At 42.1% G+C, this 22,959-nt stretch overlaps 1 protein-coding gene across 4 annotated transcripts in view; it reads right to left on the minus strand.

Annotated features, from left to right (window-relative positions):
* agap3 (ArfGAP with GTPase domain, ankyrin repeat and PH domain 3) overlaps positions 1 to 22,959 on the minus strand; it is a 115,705-nt gene that overhangs the window by 52,370 nt on the left and 40,376 nt on the right. For 2 of the 4 annotated variants that reach the window (XM_056391305.1, XM_056391307.1), the window contains exons 2-6: positions 11,111 to 11,169; positions 8,001 to 8,088; positions 4,395 to 4,480; positions 1,699 to 1,840; positions 941 to 1,075 (exon numbers count right to left, since the gene is read on the minus strand). In XM_056391305.1, coding sequence (XP_056247280.1) covers positions 941 to 1,075; positions 1,699 to 1,840; positions 4,395 to 4,480; positions 8,001 to 8,088; positions 11,111 to 11,169 — 510 coding nt within the window. Of the gene's footprint in view, positions 1 to 940; positions 1,076 to 1,698; positions 1,841 to 4,394; positions 4,481 to 8,000; positions 8,089 to 11,110; positions 11,170 to 17,486; positions 19,574 to 21,466; positions 22,500 to 22,959 lie in introns of those variants that run through there. The other 2 variants (XM_056391306.1, XM_056391304.1) reach the window with 2 other exon arrangements.

The following is a 22,959-nucleotide window of genomic DNA, read 5'->3' on the forward strand; positions in this document are numbered from 1 at the left end:
CGTTGAAGCAGCCGACTTTCCAAATGACAGTTTCATGACTTCAATTATGGATTCAGGGAAAACTCAGAGTTTCCAGACACCTTTAAGACGCATTAAAAGTATATTTCACCATTTATACACAACTGAATGTTAACTTGTCTCTCGCTTAGAGCTCCACATTTGTATGCAATCCTACGTCATGATTTCAGCTTCCATAATTATTTACTGTAGTGTTTGACAATTGTAATAAATTGAATTTAAAATACCTGCTGCATCATTAATTGAAGAGAGCCTGTTAATGTTCCTCACACTTCCAATCACAGCTGCTGAGCACGCAGCATAAGGGGCATTAGTATCTACATAAACCACTCCATGTGAGACAAGCATGTACAGGCATTTACGCATGTTGCGAGCAATAACTCAAACAGCTTGAAGTACTTCACAGTTCGCCCAGGGTGGAGAGGGAAAGTCATAATTAGTATTATATTTTAATAGCAGTTCTCCTCATGTTTAACAGAGCGTCACACAGAGGATGACGAGGAAAAATGTTGATTGAAGATTATCGAGTTGATCTAATCTGTTGTCAGAGGATGCAACTGATTGAGTTAATTTAGCTCATTAGTTTTTCACTCACCTAAGCAAGACCTAAATTCTCGAGATGGGAGGAAGCAGAAGAGAACCTGTACCCTCGTCGTGTTCACATCATTCGTACAAAATGTTGCTCATTAAAAGCTGTGGCTTCTGTGTTTTATCAAGAAATTGAGAAAGAAAAACCCTATAGTCTTTCCAAGCCGTCTGAAATGTGACTGGTCTAGATGTCGTAGCCTTTGGTTTTGCGGTGAGCGAGGCCTGAGAATAAGGCGATAAGGGCAAAACTAGGAGTGTAACTCCTGTAACCTCAACTATTATCGTGTTCAAGCTGCACCTTTTCCTTCCACCTTATTAAAATTGCCCCTCTCACCGTCCTGGAAGACTCTCTCCACATTCAGGCCGTAGGTGGAGCAGGTCTCATAGTATGTGCAGCGCTTCAGGTCGTTTGACAACTTTCTGGCCCGCGAGTCATCGATCACTCTGGGGTTGGCAGCACTGATTGCATCTAAGAGAACAGGGTAAGAATAGAAAAGATATTACAATATTTCATTTGAAGGATAAGGAGGGAGATATTTCTGTTAGTGTCAACAAAGTCTATGGAAAGAGCAAATCCAACAGGGTGTTAGGTCATCTATCGGTACCTTAAGATTGTCCTATACTATCTGTGGGTCTCAGCCTGAAGCACATTCATCCCTAATGGAGATGTGAATCTTGGGTCACAATTATACGCTATTGGACTATTTTCAGCTATGGATCAATACACATGGATGGTGTATTGGATCTAATCAAGATAAACTACAGTGCCCATTTTCACTGTAATAAAGGAACATGTCACCAAGTGCAAACGTTCGCCGCACTTCTGTGTTTTTAAGTTTAGTTTTGGTCAAATATGAAGTTCTACTGCTCACAGATAAAACTTGTTAGTTGGATTAATTCATTATTAGTTTTGGTCTTTTAATTGCATTCATAGACAATAAGAAAAATGTAGGATATGCCAGACTTATCCTTTAACATTAGCGCAAAGACAGTGTAAGAACATCCTTCCTGTGTAAAGAGTGTACTGCTCCATTATGGGGGAAACAATATCTTAACGAAACATAAAAATATAAAAAGGTGAAGGGCAAACACCTTGTGTTCCAACGAGGACCATGGGGACCTCAGCTGTGTTCCTGTAGCTGGAGAGGCGCACAAAGTAATTGTAGACTGTCTGGAAGCTGATCTCATCCTCCAGGCTAAAGACGAAAACCACCGCATCCACCCAGGCAGCAAACTGAGGAGAGAGCAGAGGAGGTACTGTGAAGTAAAACCTGCCTCATTACAACACAAGAACATTCACACGAATTAACAGTTTGCGTTAGAGCCACTGCTGCACTCAGCAATGTGGTTTGTGGCTGTACGAGCCCGATTTTGTGACATCACATCTAGTTTGTAGCCTATCAGCAATGATTTATTGTGAAATGATATGAGACACAAATTAATTTCAGTATTTTTATGTCTTAAAACATGTCTGTAAATCTCTTATGAATACCAGTTGCTCTAATAATTAAAAATAAGTATTGTTGTTGAAGACATTCACTACTGATTTTCATGTGATGCAGGCCATCTTTTAATGGAAGTTCATATATACAGACAGAAGGGGGCAGTGTAGCAACAGCTAAAGTACACTGAAAGTCTTGTTTTGAGGCATTGTACCACTGCTACGTGGATTGACAGTGAATGATTAAACATTACTACTGAATCTCTATCTGTTTTCTGTATTCCCGCTGCTATCATAATCTTGGAGTCTTTGTATTTGCTGCGTCATGTACATTGATAATCTTTGCATACTTTATGATCAAATGGCAGAGAGAGGTTTCCCCTGAGCGGAGGAAATCAGCACTAATCACCATCCATTGTATAAGAAAGAGGCTAAGCAGAACACAGAGTAATACTAACAGTGACAATCAAGTGATAACTATTCCCCCATGTTGCCCTCTTCTTTCATTCAGCTCTCACAACTCGTTCAGTACCCCATAGGGAATGAATGGGAAATCAAGCCTCCAAGCCACAACTCTGCTCAGCCTCCTGCGAGTGGGAACATAATGGAGGCCTTTAATTATGCCACTAATTATACAGGCAGCTGACAACTGAGCCGAACTCATTCTCATTCCCTCACTGACCATAATGCAAGTGTAAGTCGGAGCTTTGCCAGGCCAGGTATCTGTAAGCTGCTCATAGAAAATGCATAATAAATTCACACCAGGTTCACATGTGAGAAGAAACATTGAATCTAGTGAATGAAGCCTCAAGCGAGTCTTTGTGTATTCTCTAGTGTTGTGATTCGTTACTGTTTTATTGAATCTGCTAATTAAATCCTTATCAAATCTATTTTGATATAGCTTTAAACAGCTTTAGGCTGTAGTGAATAACTTTTTTAAGAGCTAAGTGATGTTAAAAAATACTCAATACATTCTAATAGTCATGTTTTGCCACATATACTACATATTTGCTAGTTAGCAAGGGTAAAACAATTCTGAAATCAATACCGAAACCATGATACAAGTGTCAATGATGTATAGCGATATCGGAAGATGAAACGTGGTTGAAAAATCGAGGTTGGAACCGTGGATTTGGAGAATCATTACACCTCTACTAGTTAGCGAAATAAAGGAATGTGTTATACATTGTTCTTTGATAGTAAAAAATAGGGAAAAGATAAAACACTCTCGAACAAGTTATGATATGGCAAACTTGTTAGCAAGCAGTTGCTTATTTACACATATGATAAAGAGCATATAGCATTCATTTGGATTCCTGTTTCTGACCTCCTGACAAAAGTCCAATATTCAGACTCCATTTAGCTCTTTCATCAGAGTTTGCTGAAAACAGCTGTCTGCTGCTTCTAAATGAATGAAGTTTAAAATCAGAACAATGCGCTAAAAGATGCTAAAATACATGGAGCTGAGGGGGAACTGTAGAGTTCAGAGATACTTGTGTGGGTTTGTCACTACGAGTACTGATGTTCACATAACACGTAGTAATTTTGTCCATGGTTAATATAAAAATGTGGATTTTAGCAGATTTTAGCTTGTGCTTTACTAGGATATTTGATATTTCATACTACTTTCTCTACTCTTGCCACACTTGAGAGGATAATATTGTATTTTTTTCCTCCACACATTAGTATACAGTGAGATAATCCAGATACTGTGTAACCATGCAAAAGCAAATGTTAGAATAAATCCATCTCATTCTTTTGGGCTTCCCGAAAGCCCAGGCGGGTAAAGTATTATCAAACACAGACACCCAGAGGTAACTCCGTTAAAGTCCTGTCAGATCTGTAAGCGGGAGGTAAGACCCACGGTTCAAGAATAACTGAGTATGAGAGTCTGATGGCTGCTCTGTCATTAAACAAGGCTGAATTACCGGGAAGCCCTTCATCAATTTTCCCCCTTTGAAAAAGCATAAAACAGTGTCACATCGCATGATCAATACCAATATGTTCTCTTATGAAGACTTAGTAAAAACCCACTCTGGATGAATCACTGGCTCCATTACTCTTCATATTTCACATACTAATAGAACAATTAGGTGCTGCATTGTCTCTTTGACCACAAAAATGATTTTGGCTCGGCTTACTCATTGATCTGTTGCTGCCCCTTAAGTGCTTTTGGTAGAGCAACCACAGAGTGCTGTCACACTGCTCCAGTCACAGTCCTGCAGTGAAGTAATAGCCAGTCTCTGAACAGTTCCCGTCTGAATGACAGTTTGCAGACAGTCTCTGCTTGACACATCTCGCAACTTTGGAGAAAAGAGACATTTTTTTTCCAGATTGACACTCTTACCTGCAACTCTGGAGGCCCTCCTTCATCTCTGATCAGGAGAAGGTAGCTCTGTCCATCCACAACAATTTCTTTCTTGAACCGTCCACCTGAGGAGGAGACATTTATTTCAAGAGTTTATTCCAAGGTCATTCTGAATCGAGTCTGGCCTAGTTGCTAGCACAAAAATAATGTCTTTCTTGAGATATGATAACTAACCAGCAGGGGTTTCTGAAGGAGAAAAAAAGGCTGCAGACACATTTCACACTCCGTAAAAACAATGATAATGCACCAAATAAACCAAAATTCAATATCAAAACACAGCTTGACATGGCTCATAAAGGTTTGTTGAGATGTGTACGGGTTTAAGTGCAGCTTCTCAATTTAGGCCTCCTAGAATGTGTTGCTGTTACAATCACATGCCAACAGGAAACCTGGTCTCTCTGGAGCCAATTATGTGGGCGAGAAATTGCCATTTAGCATGTCTAATGCACAGCTGCTGAGGGAACCAGTTCAGTGCCACCGTCACTGCAACCGCCACAAGTCCTGGAAAGACCCAACTTTCACTTCATTATCCGGCTGCGTACTCGCTCTCCATCACTTCACCGTGAGCGCTTCTTGGGTGTGTTCGAAGATTTTCACAGTCTTAACAACATAACTCATTACACTTTGCTACGAAATGATAAGACTAATGGAGTAAGTTTAACGCTGACACTAAAAGAGAGGGAAGGAAACGATGGGAGATAATATCAGAGGCAAAAAATAAATAAATAAATAAAATTCTGAACTGGTGTGCCTCAGGTCATGGCCACAGGATAGTAGTGAGAAGTTAACATTTAGCGGGGGCTTTTATGTAGCCTTGAGTTTCTCTCCCCTTTTCTTCATTTCTTTTCTAATACAAATTCATATTCCTTGCCGCTGGCGAAGCTGGCTGCAGATAAAGAAGAAACCAATGGGAGAACAACGCAATAAATTAGATTTTGCATATCATTTGAGTGGTTTGCGATCCTTTGGAGATTAAAAACATTCAAATGAGAAAGCTGTAAGGCTAGAGATGTCCCTGGGAGTGAAAACAGTGCTTTATGAATTCAAAAATATGCTGAAAGCAATTTGACAAAATTGAATAACGCATAAACTTAAAGGCCTAGGAATGGTCGTGAAATGTATGGAGAAAAAAAAAAAAAAAAAGAAGAGTGTGCCAAAGACAGTGGATATGCAGGCCAAATAAGATTACACCTGTTACACTTTTCCAGGAATTTCATAAGCAGGCATGTTAGCAAAGATTTTCATATGATTAGATAATAAAGTGTCAGAGACCTCGCTGTTCAACCAGCATATTAATAACTACACATCTCACATCACAGAGGAGGAGGTGCAGGGACAATACAGTAGCCAGGCACTGTAATTTTTAAAAGGCGGAAAGTATTCCTGTCTCAGAAAGCAATACATATCCACTTGAGCCACACTTCCACCCTGTTAAGTCCACTTTAGCCCGCTTGGCAAATAGAGGACTCTCCCAGCCTTTTGCACAGGCTCTCAAGCCCTGGTGGATGCTGGTTGTGTAACACAGAGAGAGAGAGAGAGAGAGAGAGAGAGAGAGAGAGAGAGAGAGAGAGAGAGAGAGAGAGAGAGAGAGAGAGAGAGAGGGAGAAAGGGAGAGAGAGAGCGAGAGAGATTCATGTATCACCAGCCAGCTTTTTTTTTTTCTTTTACTCAACTCACAGAGCTTTGGAGATTCTAACAAAGGACTGAGAAACTATGTGTCTGTGCGTCTCTGAATCCTGCTTAAAAAGGGGGGGAAGATGAGGAGGATCTCATTACACAGTGTGAGCGAGTGGATCAGAACGATACAGAAAACCAAAGATTTATCAGAATATGGAGTTTGTATGGAAGCTGGCAGCATGTACATACGCCAGAGCTGATTACGGAGAGACTCTCTAAAACTAGCATCTGCAATGAGAGCATACGGCTGCAGGGAAAACATGCAAGGAATTTGAACTAAACATTTCAGTTACGTAATCATCCACGATGCTGTTGTCTCCAGTCAGAGCCGAGCCAATGCAATACATGTAAAAAGAGAGCCGGTGCTGAGAATAAATGAAGCAGACTACCACACTCTTCTCTTTCTTTGGCATGACGGAGAGTAAGTATGAATTTTTTAAATGTGTTGTTCAACCTCACATGAAAGGAGGTGACTAATAACCCTGCAGACAGCCTACGGAGAGACGGTAAGTTGGTAGGCATGGTTAACACGCAGTAAGCATACTCTGCTTACAAGGAGGCTTAGACCTTGACACAGAGCCACAATCCAACAGAGCTCCATCCGGTGTTGCCATGGCAACACAGCCCAGTACCTTTTTTCAGATATCATAGCAAAAGCCCAGGAACAAAACACTGAAGAAACAGCCACAGCTGAACCTTCCTCTGCCGGGCAATGCCTCTGCAATGTAAATACCCAATCTGGAGTAAGGCCAGTGTTAAGGCACATACAACAAGAGAGCCTGAGCAGCTGCCAATCATGAGACGCACACAACGCGCGGCAATGTAAAAGGGACACAGGCACATATCTGAGCTGACATGTTTCCCTGATTACAGCAATAACACTCGTTCTGTTTTTCCAGCATTTCCACCATTGATTTCTCAAGGACTAATTAAGCTATGAGGATTTTTCTCCCTTGGTGCAGCAAAATGCCAGAAACTAATTATGCGCTTCATGTCTCATCCTCACTATAATTACACTAAAATGAAACACTGCAAACCCCTCAAAGATCATCAGTTAACTCTGGGTTTGCCAACAACTTTATGGATGTCTGAGAGGAGGACTTACCTTTCAGGCCAGAAGGGGGCATTCTCATTATGATCTCGCTGATAAACTGAAGGATATCAGATTTTCAAATTTGAGCGAGTGAATTAATCTGGCAGGGGGTCCGTCTCTGGAGATAGGACCTCTTAAACACGTTCAACTGGCTCGGGACATCCAGGAAGTAAACGGTTTACGACTGTGATAAAAACTTTCCCAGAGAACAGGGTTTAGATTTACCTTCATGTTTTAACAATGAATAATCTTCACAGCTCTAATTTACTGGAAATGTCACGCTTTGTTATTATCTCACCAGTTTTAGTGGAGGAATTAAAAACGAGATTTTTAAACTCAACTGAACCAATTATCAATCTTGGCATCCTGAAGCTTGACACGACCCGACACACAACATTTCGATACGAACTAATTAGAAAAATACTCACGAGGCAAACCAGCGCCATGCTTCATGTAAATATCCTAATACACCCATCCTAATACGGCTATCCCTCTGTAAAGCACAGCAATCAGTGCCAACATGCTTGACTTTCTTCTTGTGAAAAACAAGAGAAAACTAATTTAGCAGCCAGCAGGTTTCTGCATAATTACACTTTGATGCTTTTGAGAAGCATCATCAAGCTAATAACAAGGCTACTCCTCATTTGCGAGTTAGTTTTCGCTCTCCAGCAACAATGTGTTTTATATAACAAGTTGTGAGGTGAATCAGCAGCGTGACATTAGGCTACAGGACACACAGTACACATGCCACATTAATCCGAACCTTCGTGTCTGAGTATCTGACATGTTCATAGTGACCTCCAACGGACTCTTACCTTCAGGAGACTCCTCCTGCACATATGTGCCTGTCAAGTACCGGTGAACCAAGGCAGACTTCCCACTGGACAGATTTCCCACGATGCCCTGCAAGGCCAAGAACAAAATGCAGTGATTATTACTGACAGGTACAAACCACTAGAGTATTTAGTAAAAGACCATAATGGTGACCTAACAAAAAAAAAAAAAAACTTCTCAGCACAAGATATTTCTGAGGCTTTCAATTTGAGTAATGCCACAAAATGTGTCTTACAGGTTCAGAAATACAAAGTAAGTGAACTTTTCTTTTTCTCTTCCTTTTTGGTCAAAATGCTCTTTTCCTTTTTCCCAGGTCAAGGGTGAACCTTTAAGATCAATCATAATAGTGGTTCCACAGGTTTTAGCCCATTATTTTCAAAATGCATTTACTTTTTATTACAGCCAACAACAAAACATTGCATCAAGAGTTATATGATTGGAAATAAAGCCATTTTCTTATGGACAGGGTGAAAAGAAATCTGCTAGTTTCTTTGATGGTTTCTTTCATTCAAAAGAATGCACTGAATGCACCACAAAGGAAAGGCAGCATTACGATTAGAGCCCGACTGACAAATCAAAGGCTGAGGCATTAGTTTATGAAAGGCCTGTCACAATATCAGATTTTCCCTTCACAATTATTATAGCCAAAAGAATTTATGATAACAATATTATTGTGGTATATATAGAAAATTTGAAATAAACACATAGATTATGCTATCTGTCAAATTCATCTTTAACTTTGTTTATTGTGTGTTTTGTCTCTTTTTTGGCAAATGATTTAGACTCAAATACGAGTGTAGGGAGATGGAGAGAGAGTCTGTAACAATGACTGTACAAAAGTGCACAAAAACAGCAATTACACTTAATGCAAAGTGAAAATGCAACCACATGAACTGATAAACAAAAGACCTGCAAGACCTAACATGTGCCATCACGATATTATCATATATGTGTTATTAACACAATATCAATACTTCATTTTTTAAATATCACAGTCAATACTGGTATACAGCAACTGACCCTGAAAAGAGTCTAGGTAACAAGTAGCTGTACAAAGATGAAATGTTAAATGTATTTTGAAACGATTGTCCACTGGTAAGCACTGACAAGTTTATTTATTAATTGCTCAGTACATATCCTCAAAACCAAATTTGAGGGATTTTCATCAAAAATGTTTATGTCATGTGTATAATGTGTAAAATGAATATCGGCCCCAGTTTTTAAACTCATTGTCTCAAACTAATCTAAACTCAAACTCGTTAACTGAAACTAACTGCTGCCTGGAAGGTAGAAAATCAAAATCAAAACATATGGTATTACTAGAAATGGAAAGTACATTTGGTTTGTGGTTAAGGAACAAAACCTAAAAAACAAAACAAAACAACAACAAAAAATCCCCCCTAAAAAGACGGCTTGGTCCTTCATGCAGGCTGCGTGAGGTTGAAACATTATGGAGGAAAGTCCTCTAGCATTCATTGGTTTGGTTGCAATCTTTCCCCTGCTTCCTGTCCCTGGTGTCTAGACCAGGCCTAACTACAGCGCCTTCAGGGTGATGCATGGCGGAGGGTGGGCTGATGATGCCTGCATGTCTGGGAAGAACAAAGGCTGCAACATGCCTCATCTCCTCCCTCTCCTCCTCCTCCTCCACCTCCTCCTGCTCCTCCTCTACCCACCATCGTCCTCTTCTTCTTCAGATCATTAGTGGGTGTTAAAGTCAGGTATGGTTCTAATTATAGGGAAGTTTGAGGCACAAGAGAAAAGATCTGTTGAAGGTCTTTCCAAGCCTGTCCACTCTGTAATTGAAGTATATATATATCAGGAGGTACCCCGGCAGAATAAACTATGAATAAGCTTTAAGTTAGCAGAAGTTGTAGGCTGTGTGAGGTGAAAGCTATGAGTCAACAGAAATCGACTTTGAACGTACCACAGCCCCAACGTTCCTGCTCCTTTAACTGCTCAGCTTTGTGACCTGCTGGTATATAGGCTTCATGAAGTCAAATTGCCGTATCAGCACTATCCTATTTTACTCCTCTTTGCAGATGTTTAGCCCCGATCTGGAAATATTAAAGAGCGTGGGCTCGATTATCAAAGGGTGACAATAAAACAAGGCTTGACCACAGTTAAGCTGCCATCAGGAAACTACAATAGCAGGGTGCAGCTCAGAGTGGTAGCGGATGTTTCAGAGGTATTCTCACATGATTATGATCATCATTTCAACTAATCTGCAGGAAATGTTTTGACCCCAGTTCCGATCATAATCACTGCGGCATGAAAGAGAAGGAACTGACGTTGCCATCATATAGAAAAGCTTCCCAAACATATGACCAGCTTCTTTTCAGTACGACCTTGTCATTCAACAGTAACTCTGTGAATATTGTGTAAGGAATGATTGCTATTTTGCAACTTAATTCAGCCTTTCCAGGTCCATTTAACAAACCCCTGTGTGGAGGCTGCCAATTAACACCTTAGAAGTATAAAAGGAAACAGACGCATTTAAAGTGCTTGAAGAGAAAAAAAAAGAAAAAAAGGCAAGTTTGTTTTTTGAGCTCCCTGTGAATTGCTACAACAATGAATTCCCCTCACATGGAAATATGATGTCGACTGGCAGGATGGTGGAGTGTAGTTTTTCAAGGTTGCTTGTCTTTATGGGTGGAAGACATTAAATCATGTGAGGATGTTAGCTGGGCATTTGGCAGCGGCTGTGTGTGTGTGTGTGTGTGTGTGTGTGTGTGTGTGTGTGTGTGTGTGTGTGTGTGTATGTGCTCCAGTGGCGGTGTGGGATCAGACCCAGGACGTGTCACGAGTCTAGCCCAAAACTGTCACTCAACTCGTGTCCTGCTGCAAACCACCCTGCAATCTCCATGCCAACGCATCTCATTAAAAATCACCCACTACGAGCCAGGGAAAAGTTCAGCCAATTTCTCAACTGTTCTCCTTCTCTCTTGTGTAAAATGCAAAAAGCGGTGTGACATGGACAGAACATGCTCTCCCACTGACATTTAAATCGATCAGTGAGATGAAGCCTCTGAGGGCGAATCGACAGAGGGGCTGGTAGAACATTTTTTTAATTTTTTTTTTTAAAGTTACTCACCACTTTCAGCTCTGGCACTGACCGACTCAATGTCCATTCCTGGCTGTTGACGAAAGAGTCTAAAAAGGAAAAGGGCAAAAAAAGAAATGAAGTCAAGCAGCAGTGAAAGCTAACCCATGCGTTTGTGTCCCGTTTGACCCCAGCTACAGATAATAAGGCATTAACAGTATTTCCCGCTAGATGATGGCAAAGTGACTTTACAGCTGCAGTGTATAGACTGCCTGCGGTGTGTGCAACAAGTTTTATGACGGACTGTTCAGCTGTCAAAAAGATATGACGGAATAGATAAGTCTACCCACAGTCTGCTCGGGTATCTAGTGCATTTTAAATGACTGGGGGGTTGATTTTTGTCACTCAATGCTCAGTGTCATTTCACCTAGTTTTTGTCCTGCACACAAACACAACTTAACCAGTGGGATTGTGTCATATCTTTATGGACTGAAGTGTAGATTTGCAGTCGATTTGCAAAACCAGGCTTATTTAAGTCAAAGGGTAAAACGGTTAGGAAGACAGAGACTTTGAACCTGGCAAACCTCGACTTTTATTTCTGCCATGACGGATTCTCTGTTCCATGAGAAGCCATTTCTATATTCATATTTTTCTTTGCACATTATTCCCCCTGAAGATCAGTGTGAACAGAAGCCAAAACAGCTGAACACATTAGAGCTGTACTGATTAGCCAATTCATCCATCAACAGAAAATGAATCTGCAACAATTTTAATAATAGATTCATTAGAGTCATTCTTTGAGAACCTAAACAGGTTTCACCTTGTGAAATGGGAATATTGGATGGTTTTCTTACAGTATATTGAATAACTATGGGTTTGAGCTTTTGCTCAGACACAACAAGCAATTTTAATAAGCCAAAATATTTGGAACTTATTTGGCTTTTGGAACATTTTTCTGACATTTTATCAATAAATTGATTAAGAGAGAAAATATTCTGCAGATGAATTAACAATGAAATCAATCATTGGCTGTAGACCTAAAGCATATTCAAAGAAACAACCAGTCCATACAAATTTCTCTATCTCCCCAACTAATTTGCTCAGGTCTAATTTTGTTTGTGTCTTTACAACTTTACAACTAAAACACACAGCTGCCAAGAGGCAGCTGTGAAACACCTCTGGTAAGTACAATCTATACAGGCCTTGTCAATATAAGGTTTCTACACAGTGCAATTTCTGAAGGGGATTAAGCAAATCCATTTTAAAAAGGCAGCTATTAACAGGCTTGATTCAACTTGTTTGGTTTTCCAGTGACATTTGGAGACTTTGACTAGATCGTAATGCTTTGAAAAAGGGCAGCGGGAAAGAGCACTATAAAGAACAATACAAAACCCTGAGAAGTAAAAACACAAATGACAACTCCACAAGCTGTGCCTGTTTCCCACTGAGCCCGAATACACAGTTATGTGTCATAACAACTATCAGAACGAAAGCCACCTTCCTGTTTTGGATCATGCCCCGCCCCCCCCCCCCCCCCCACAAAAAGATAACATCTCTAATATGGGAGTGTAGACTCCCTGTCTCCAGACGACAAGGTGTGCAAAACCAACCCCTCCCCATGTCTAAACCATAACAATTAAATTGTTCATCCAGCAAACAGGGAGTCATTATTACTGTATGCCTGTTTGTTGCAGTAATAGTGGTTTCCCTTTGTGCCCCAGGTGATGCTAGTATGAAAAGAATGACAGCATAAACAGTAAGGTACCCACTGTCACTATAAGACACGTTTCTATTTTCTCTCCAAAATGTATGCTAAAAGCACATATGACTAATAACTGAGCAGACCTGAGCCAAAAAAAACCTTTACATACTACAATTATAGTAAGTAAAAAGAAACCCTCGGCTAAAATGTTTACTTATTTCTGACCTCCATTTACAAAGAGCCTTGTGCTGCTCTGGATGCTTCACTTGTTGTGGGAGAGGAGAGGAGTGAATCCCAAACAGAAGGGCCTTTCACCAAGCATTGTGTGGGGCAGAGTAGTCTTTAAACAGCACGCCCCATGTTAAGCCCTCTCAGTGTGGGTTTGACATGTCGGGACACGAGCGAGGACACCCATCTGACTCAGTTTTTAAGTGCAGGAAACCGAGTGCAGGTCACAGCGCTCTGAGATGATACCAGACGAGGCTGTTATCTCATCTCCTTGGATATCCTGTCATTTTCTACACTGCCGTTATTTCCATGTGTGTTCATCTGCTTTATATGATGATTTTCATTTAAATTATGTCTTTTTTTTTTTTTTTTTTACATAATTGGAGGGTGGATAGAAATGTAACACTCACTAGCAATTAGACAAACACATTGAAAGGTTCCGGTCTTTAGCACTTGCTGTGGTAAACCCAACATTAACACAGAGTCAATGAACAGAGAAATTAAACAGAAACAACAAAAAGTCATATTTAGAAAATAAACAGGAAAAAAAAAAAAGCAGCAGCCAGATGCCCTGATGTTTTTCTCACATTTGTCTAGTTCACATAATCAGACTTTTTCAGACTCAAAGAGGGACACATTCAAACAAAGGGCCAATCCCAATCCATAGATAACCATGCAGGGAAATTACACGTCATCAAAAGCCAACACAGAAATTGAGTTTTTTCGGCTGCAGCTGACAAGTGCTGCATCTCTGCTACAGCATATTTTTTAACTAAACTGGCCCCGACCTAACACACACATACACACACACGCTTTTTTATTTTTCCAACATTAAAAATCTTTTTAGGAAATCATCATTTTCCTCTCACAAACAAACCCTTAACAAACTGTCACACGGGAAACAAGACCAACTTTTGCCATCCTTGGAGCAGCTACAGAACAACCAGTTTGGTCGCCTGCTAAAAAGAAAAAAGAAAAAAAAAAAAGAAAAAAAAAGCCCAAATTGAATCCATGTGCTCTGTGTTACGTCATTCTTTAAATATGAGCATCCCCACTTCACTGTGTCCCAGAATGCCTGTGGAAACATAAAGACCCTGCATTTGTGATGTTTTCAGAGGACACCGGTGTCTTTGTCTCTGCGAGGGCAAAACTGTGTTGCTAGCTTGTTTGTCAGGTTTTTCACTTCACTGCTCATGTCCACTCGGATAAAAATGACCATTCAGTCTGAGGTTAGCGAAGCACAATCACTCAAGCCCCCCCTCCCCCTCCCCCACTCCTCTCCCACTTATTCCATTTCATGAGGAGGAAAAAAAAAAAAAAAAGCAATGTGAGCAGAAACCCTGTGTGCATATGGTTATTTGAGTGTGGGTGCATGCGGGCACATGCATGGATTTCTATGTGCAGTGAATCTGAAGTGGTTTTTGGAATGAGGGAGGAAAAACCTTGAAGTTGAAACTTCCACTCTAGCTCTGACTGACTTTCCAACCCTGCTTTCCCACCATAATAAATTACAGTGCGTGAATTTAGCTACCAATTAGTAATTCTACTTCCCTGATTTGGCAACCTCATGACCAACCAACAGTCCCTGTCTGACTACTTTTATCATGCACGTCTTGACAAAATGGTCCAGTAGCATCTTCCTTTTATGTGCTGATCTACAAAGCCATATTCACAGCGAACAACCCAGCAAGAGCTTGTGTCTTTGTTCTGCTGAGCTCCCAAACACCACTCTGTTATTTCTATCAAGAGGAGCTAAGTCAGAAAGACGATCAGCAGAGAAAAAGGTAAAAAATATTCATGCCATGCCAGGGTAATGCGGTCTGCATGGCCTGCCCTACTTAGAGCTCTTAAAGCAGTGTGTTGTCTGCAGACAAGCATTGATCACTTCCCTGGAAATAAATTGAACATCCTGGTTCAAGCAGGATTCCCTTTTAAACATGAGCTCTGTAAATTGGGTTTTCAAGAAGTCTTGCAGAACATTACCCAGGTTGATTGACTCAATTTGTAGAGCTAGGAGAGGAATGTGTCAGACTTAGCTAATCTTTTTTTTTTGTGCCACACAAAACAGTCCAAGAGAACAAACTGATGGAAACAATCAACCATGAATTAGAGAGAGAAGCTGCGTGCAACTACAAATTGTGGACCCTCTACTCAGACCCCCAACGAATTCAACAGTTTGTAGACTTGTTGCTAAAAGCTAACAGTTTCTAGACGGGAGAACAGCAGGATGCTGCTCACCTACTGAACCACAATCCTGAAGAACAAAATGTACCCGAGAGGAGATTTGCGGTGGCAGATGCTCAAATACAAATTATATTCGGATATTAACAGATTTCTCTCCGCTCATGCCCAAACTGTGTATCACACAGTACAATATCTCACTGTCTCCTCGTGTCTCCTGCAGCAGGTGAGAGGGCATTATCACAGTGTCACTCTTTGTCCAAATTTCCTTGAAAGTGTCTGTTTATCTTGAACGTGATTACATGCTGGGAGTTCGGCTCACCCACCCCTATGAAACACACAAACAAATGCATCTCTCAAATGAATTCCCAATCTGCAGATTTTGAGGCCAGCAGACTGATTCCAACTGCAAGGTAAAGTTGACACAGGAAATGCTGTTGGCAGGGATCCACAGGAAATGGTATCAAATGAGACATAGCAAAAAAAAAAAAGGAAAAAAGAAAGAAGAAGCATAGGGAATTCATGAATAAATTGTATAATCTGATTCAAGATAAAGGAGGATGGATCACACACATGGGGGATTTTCTTCAAATTGTCATAATGGCAAGTTAGGGCAAGTCAGAATAAATATACATCAGCGAGAATTCTTCTATCTGCTGGATCCAGTTGACACCCTACAATGAAGGCTTATCACAGAGCTCTATCCACAGCCCCGTTTCCACCATTTCAACCCTCACTAGATAAGTGCACTGCTGACCACCTATAACTCATGACTAGTGACCCTTCCTCAAACTCAAAGACCCCCAGAGAGCCCCCCCCCACCGTCACAGCCCACTGATTACTCATGCATCCACGGGCACGACAGAGTGGCTTTGTTCATCCACAGGTGGGGGTGGGTGACACAGTGCGTACCTCAAACCCCTCATCCTGTTACCTCCCCTCCCCCCCAATCCTCACTAACACACCAAACGTAGAAGCTATCATCAGGACACACTTACTCTGAGTGTGTGTGTGTGTGTGTGTGTGTGTGTGTGTGTGTGTGTGCACACATGTGTGTTTGTTTAGTTGTGCGGGACGGCTGGGCCTCAGCTTTCCTGGATTTAATTTGGAAGCAAACACTTAAGCAGGTAGCAACAGGCACCGGGTCCCGCCCAGGGCACTGAACACCTAGCTTTACTCAGGCTGATCGGCACACCTACATTCCTAATGCCTGACTGACTGCCTGACTGACTGACTGACTGACTGACTGACTGACTGACTGACTCTGCAGTGGAATAAATGGACAGATACGACTTCCCACTCCACCACAAAGGACTAGGTATCCCTGGTAACATGTCACGTGCAAATACAAATAGACCGAGCGATCAACAAAGTTGACCTCAGAACCTATTACAAGGTTTATGTTGGCTAGAGAATTACATATACGCTCTGCTGGTTCAAAGGTTGTCTTAATGAGAATGAATACAGCATATGTGCGACCTGACACTGGAAGAAGCTGTTAAGTTGTCATGGACGACTAATTAGGTCTTCGTGTAAACGTGTGAAATTGGTGCTTGACGCAAAAAAAAAAAAAAAAAAAAATGTAGCAAATCACAGCTATTAATTCAAAAAGTTGCAAATATTTGCCTCTCTCTCCCTGCTCTTCCAGGCAACCGGACAAACACCCTCCACTGTCAGAGTTAACCTTTAAACACAGTGCTTAAGTCGTCTTCTCTTCTCCCCATCATTATAGCATGTAAGCCCTCTTAATTTAGCCTTCCTAGGCTGCCAAACGCATCCCCATTACAGCCACTAACTGCTTTAATGCTACTGCTTTAAGCTGTGTCTCTCTGTGAGGCCAACAGACAGCATTATCAAGACTCCCATGTCCCGTGTCTAGGTGACACAGAGACAGAACTGGGACTGGGTTTCACCACAGTTACACCACTGTAAAACAATCCATTAAAATGTGTTTTTATCAATCACTGCGGATTTAAGTTTACTGCACCCGCCTATTCATTTACCCAACTTCAAAAATCTTACGTAAAGCAAAGTAATTGTGCTGTGTAAGTTCATATAAACAGGCAGTTCACAAAAACACTGGAGAAATAAAGCACCCAAAATAGAAATTCCAAAAGGACTCTCGAACCAGACGTTTTTTGAATGCCATCCAAACTCACAATTCCCCATGTGTTTTTCATTTGCCTGTCTTTCCTTGAAAAAAAAAAAAAGCACACTTCCGTGTTGCTCTTGAGCTGTAACTTTCTGTGCAGTGAACGAGGGGCTAAAATGGAGAACTGAGCTGCAAAATAAATTCAGCAATCTTGCAGGTCTTACCTTGACCTTTGTGGGAGTCAATGCCTGCCAGAGTCTCTATGGAGACTGGCTCTGACTTATTATCCCCAGCCGGGGGATATTGGCCAGTGTCTTTGCTCTGGGACTGCTGGGATTCACATTTGCCACTGTATGGCTGCTCTTTCCTCCTGAAACGATTGGCTATGAGCTGCCATATGCTTGGTTCTTCCTGAACTGGTTTGGAGGACAGTTTTGTTGGACAGAGGGGTACTTCCATGACCTTGACCTTCCCCCTGCTGTGGTACTGAATGTACTGCATGCCCCCATCCTCTATCTGCTCACTGGAAGTTGGAAGCGTTCTCCCTGTGAGGTACGAGAAAGGCCGCGGAGGCATTGTTATCTCCTCAGCAGTACTTTTAGTCTGAGAGCCCTCCTTCCACTCCCCCTCTGACCCTAAAGAAACTTTGTCCCGGGGCCGAGTCCTCCTGATTCGCAGACTGAGGCTCCGTCTTAAATTACTCAGTGTACTTTTTGGAGCATCGGGTTTGCTGAGTTTGGGAGAAGGTTTAACATCATTGCCACCGTCCATCTCCTTGCTCTTATCTTGAGGGGCTTTGCTAAATAGCCTCCAGCGGAAGCTCCCTTTGAGAAAACCTCCATCACTGCCTGTGTGGCTGCTCTTCTGGCTGTCTATCTCATCATCAGAACCCCTCTTTCTTAGCTCCAATACTGTCATACTGACAGGCCTGGGCCTCCAGCTCCTCTGGCGGACCCTGGGGGTCACATCTGCAGGGACTGGAGGCCGCTGAGCCACGATAGGATTGAGGCCATCCACTGCTCTCAGCTCAGCCCTCCTGCTCCTGTGCTGCTGGCTGTTTTCTAAAATGCCTGCCCTCCTGAAGGGTTGCTGGGTCTGGGTCTCCGACAGGACTGGGCCTGGGCCTGCCAGCATGCACACACTCCTGGGCCTCCGCAGCGGTCTTTCTTGTTCAGGTTGAGAATCTCTTTGCTGCTTGAGTGGGTCGCCATACATGCTCACCGTCCTCCTGCCAAGCGGGGCTTCATCCTGACGCGGCCTTCGCAACACGGCCCATGGCAGAGAGCTGTGTCTTGTCAAAGTGCCATGTTCCCCAAAGATGAGCCCTTTAGAATGGATAGTGACGGAGCGTAATGTTGAGCTCCGAATGTGTTTCTCCTGGGTGTTTGTCTGAGCAGCTAACTCCGCCACGTCTCTGCCTTGCTGTGAGGAGTTACCTGAGTTCTTGGAGGGTTGTGTCAAAAACCTGTCCGTCTTCATTTTTCCCTCCACCTCCTCCAACTCCTCCTCATTCTCCTCCACAACTACCTCCTCTTTTTGCCTCCCAGCTCTACCTGTACGGCTGAAGGAGGGCCAACTGTTGAGCTCCTGCCGTGCCCTACCCAGCCTGGGGCTGCTCTCCATTGGCACTAGGTTAATTATGTCTCCTCCTGGCTGGCAACTGTCCACCTGGGTGTGGGTGACCCGGCCCATTCCCAGCATAGACACTGGGGCATCTCCCTGTGTTTCTTTCAGGATTACAGAGATGTGGTAAACGGTTTTCCCCTGCTGCAGTTGGCCAATAGCTGTACTCCTTGGGGTTGCATCCACCGCCCCACTGCTGAGGAATAGCATGGCACTTCACTCAAACTGATTCACACATACATCCTTATTCACACACCGATACAAGTGCGTAGCATGGGCAAATGTTCACATTCTGCCCGGGAGTTGTTGAGATTCAGCTCAAGCAGTCATTCATTTGAAGACTAAATTCCTATGCCAGGAATAATCCTTCACCTTTGACTTGGGAAAAAACTTCAAACAAGTTAAAGCCAAGCCTTGCTGCCACCTGCATCCTTTGGCTCCTTCACTCAGCGACTCACACAGCTGCTTTCTCCCCACACTTTGTTCTACCTGTCCTGCACCAGCAGATGAACAAAAGAAAAACAGGTTATCCACAGCTTGTTTTGCAACAAAGTCAAATCTGTAATAGCTGCAAAAGTTGCAGCTTAAAAAAAAAACTGAATCATCCTTCCTCTTTGGCAAGTTACGAACTGTGAGCAATCCTTGTTGTTGGCGGTGCAGACAAACCCCTTAATCTCTGAGCTCTTTCCATGCAGAGCATGAGGGAGTGTGTCTGTGTTTGAACTTTCAGCTGCCTTCCAACCCCCGGGATACACGGAAAACAAGGAGTGGATCCCACGGGCATTAAACACGCCCTCCTGATTTCTCCAGAGTTGCTAGCAGCCCCCAGAGACATAGACTGACAAAAGTGAGCACAAGTTTGAGAGAAGACAGAGCTGATTACACACTGCTGTAATCAACAATGACTACAATCCGCAACAAACAGCCATGAATGGACACATTGTTTTCTCCTCTGACCATTGGCAGAACACTAAAGGGGGGAGATTCTTTTTCATGTTTAAAGGAAGAAGAGAGAGCAGAGCAATCACCGAGTATTCTATTCACCAATCCACATTTTAGTGACCACCAAATGTTATTAAATTGAAGGATCTAACATAGCTACACTGCTTAGGTTGTACACACTTTGGTCTGATATCTTTCATGGGAAAGAATTTCAATATACGTATAAAAAAATTAAAATAAATAAATAAATAAAGCCTGCCTCTCACCACAGGACCTGAGAGAACACGAATACAAACGTAACCTGTGTTAGTAACATGGAGTATCCACACAACTACACATCACGCTTCCAGTGGCTCCCACTACACAGCCCACACACTGTGGGGGAACTTAAGCTTAATTCCAAGATTGGCTGACAGCTATTTATGGTGAAGAAATTGTATTCTTTTTAAAGCGCTGGTAGTTACAGTGGAAGAAAACGGCACATTGGACATAAATTAAAATAGCATTCTCTGCATATTTACCGCTCAGGCTATTCACCATCTCACTTCATTAAGAAAACTGGCACAATGAGCCAGTGAGAAAAATCCTAATGTGAACTCTAATCAGCTGACATGTTTAGAATGATAAGACCAAACAGCTTTTATATTTTCCTGTTCCATTTCCTGTCTTTCAGTGCTTTATGATGCCAAACATAGGCCAATGCACCAGAGAGAGCACCATCTGAGGTAAGCCATATTTACCTGCTCAGCTCTGCTGCACTCTCGTTGATGTGTTGTTAAGGTTGGAACACTGCCCCCTTGTGGTCAACAAGAGATAAATACTGGTATAGGAAACAGAAAACCGGGGAAAAATGTTTCCCGAGGTCACATTGATACCAATTTAGCAAACATGGACATTGGTGTAATTTATCTGAATGATGTTTTTATGACACAAGATCAGAACAACACTCTATTTATTCATATTTGGATATTATACTGAAACTTCTAAATGCACCATTTCCCATGTTGCATATAAACCCTCAAACAGCTGCATGGTTATAATATAGTATCACTGCTTATGGCAGGTTTTGGCAGAGAAAACACAGAACAAAACTGACTGGCCATTATGGGAGTGCGTCACTGTGGGCAATCCAGTATATCAGCATGACTGCGTCACTATGGGAAATCCAGTGTAAGCATGAAGCTGCAAGTTGCAGCCCAAGCATCACAGCAGCTTTGTTCCAAAAACCGATTCTTACTAGCAGTTGATTGCAAAACCTTTTTTTTTTTTTGTCATAAAAACACCCCAAAGCGCTCTAATGGCTGAAACGCTGATCATTTCCACTCAAAAAAAACATCACTTTATACCAGCAGAAGCAAGGCCTTTGCCATTTCATACCTTCTGTACTTTTTGTGTTCTTATCAGCAGACTGGGTGGTGTTAGAATGAAAAGAACTGAAAACATTTGAGGTATTGTTCCAGGAAACCTGCTGCTTTACTTTTTAGCATATTCTTTAAGCACACGTACACACAATCAGGGAAATCTTGATGTTTCTTATCAGTGAGAGAGAGAGGGTGTTGAATAGTGGCAGTAAAAAGACTTGATAGTGAAGTTAGATCCTGTATTAAGCTGCACAAAGCTCACTGTGCTGGATTTTTACCTTTGTCGAGGTAACAGGGGTTTGTAATGATCTGAGGGTCATCGTCAAGCAAACAGTCCTCTTCGCTCCATTGGACCTGGTGGTGTCGATTTCTTCGACGACTCCCGAAGCACAGCAACATAGTCTACCTATAATCTAAAGGACTTCTCCATGACTCACAGAATAGCCACTCAAAGGAAAGAAAACAAACAAAAAAAAAAACCCCATCAGGGAGCTTGAATTATCACGTGTCAGTCCATATGATTGGTTATATTTTCATTGTCCTCTCCTCCTGGGTTTTGTCTTCTTTCAAGAATTGCTGTGAAAATCTCCCCTCAGCTCCAACATGTTGGTCGTCTGTAGCTCTTGTCCAGCATGGCTACATAAAAACTCTCTTTTGGCAGTTGCATCCCGCTGTGGTCGTGATGTGCCTTCCATGCAGACCTGATAATGTGGTTACCAGCAGAAGCCTGACCGGTTACTGGACAGTCTGAGGAAGCGGCTCAGAGAGGCCATGTGTCATGCACCTACTCGTAGTCGTTCCCTCCTGGTGATTCGTAATGCAGGTGTTGGTTAGCAGGGTCCTACATAAGAAACACTGATAGGATTAAATTTAATCCACTATCCTGTTGTCTTAGATGCGGTCCGGTCCGGGGGAAACCTGCGCTGTGGTAAATCCTGGGATTTCAAAGTGCTGACCAGGTAACAGAGCTTCTCTTGTCTTCCCCTCTCTCCTCCTCTGCCCCACGGCTAAATGCTTCTCCCTGTTGTAACCGTATCTTGATGGCAGCTAGGAGGGTTTCTCAGAAAAACAGGATTAGCATGTTTTGAGGTTCCTGAATTACCCTCCGCCTCCTCCTTGTCTGTATCTGCGTGTGTGTACACATCTGCCTGATTGTGCGGCGGATGCCATACTGTGTGTGTTGGCCATTTATCTCATCTGTATTCGTCACTGTGACTGTACTGTTGTCGTTTTGCCAACACGGCTCTGACCGGACTTTGACCTTTACTTTCCTATGTCCTTTAAGATTTTGCTTTTACTTTTCACATCTCTCTATCATATACTGTATATTATCACTGTCACCTCTATTAGTCATCATTCCCTGTGAGTAAATGACATAAACAAAAGGAAACAGAAAAAGGATTTTCTCAGAATATCCCAAAGGCCCTTTCTACTCTCCTGGAAATAAAGCATTACATTGAATCCACCACACATGCATACAGCGTATCAAAAATAAATTAGAATACATTTTTGTTTTTCTTATCTAATGGGAAATAACACCCACATTTAATGTGGAATAGGAATCATCATTTAGGTCTGTTGGAAAAACTTATTACAATCCATAATTAGTCTGTATTTGTGCCTCATCTTCTTAATTGAATTCAATTAGAGCTCATGTTATTCAACAGTATTTGCATTTTCAGTTGACATCATTCCACGCAATATACTTGTCACTTCCAGAGGGGGGCAGTCACATCACTAAGGAGCTGCATCTTGATTCAAAGATTAGGTT

The sequence above is a fragment of the Seriola aureovittata genome, chromosome 12 (assembly GCF_021018895.1).
Source record: "Seriola aureovittata isolate HTS-2021-v1 ecotype China chromosome 12, ASM2101889v1, whole genome shotgun sequence".
Classification (NCBI taxonomy): domain Eukaryota; kingdom Metazoa; phylum Chordata; class Actinopteri; order Carangiformes; family Carangidae; genus Seriola; species Seriola aureovittata.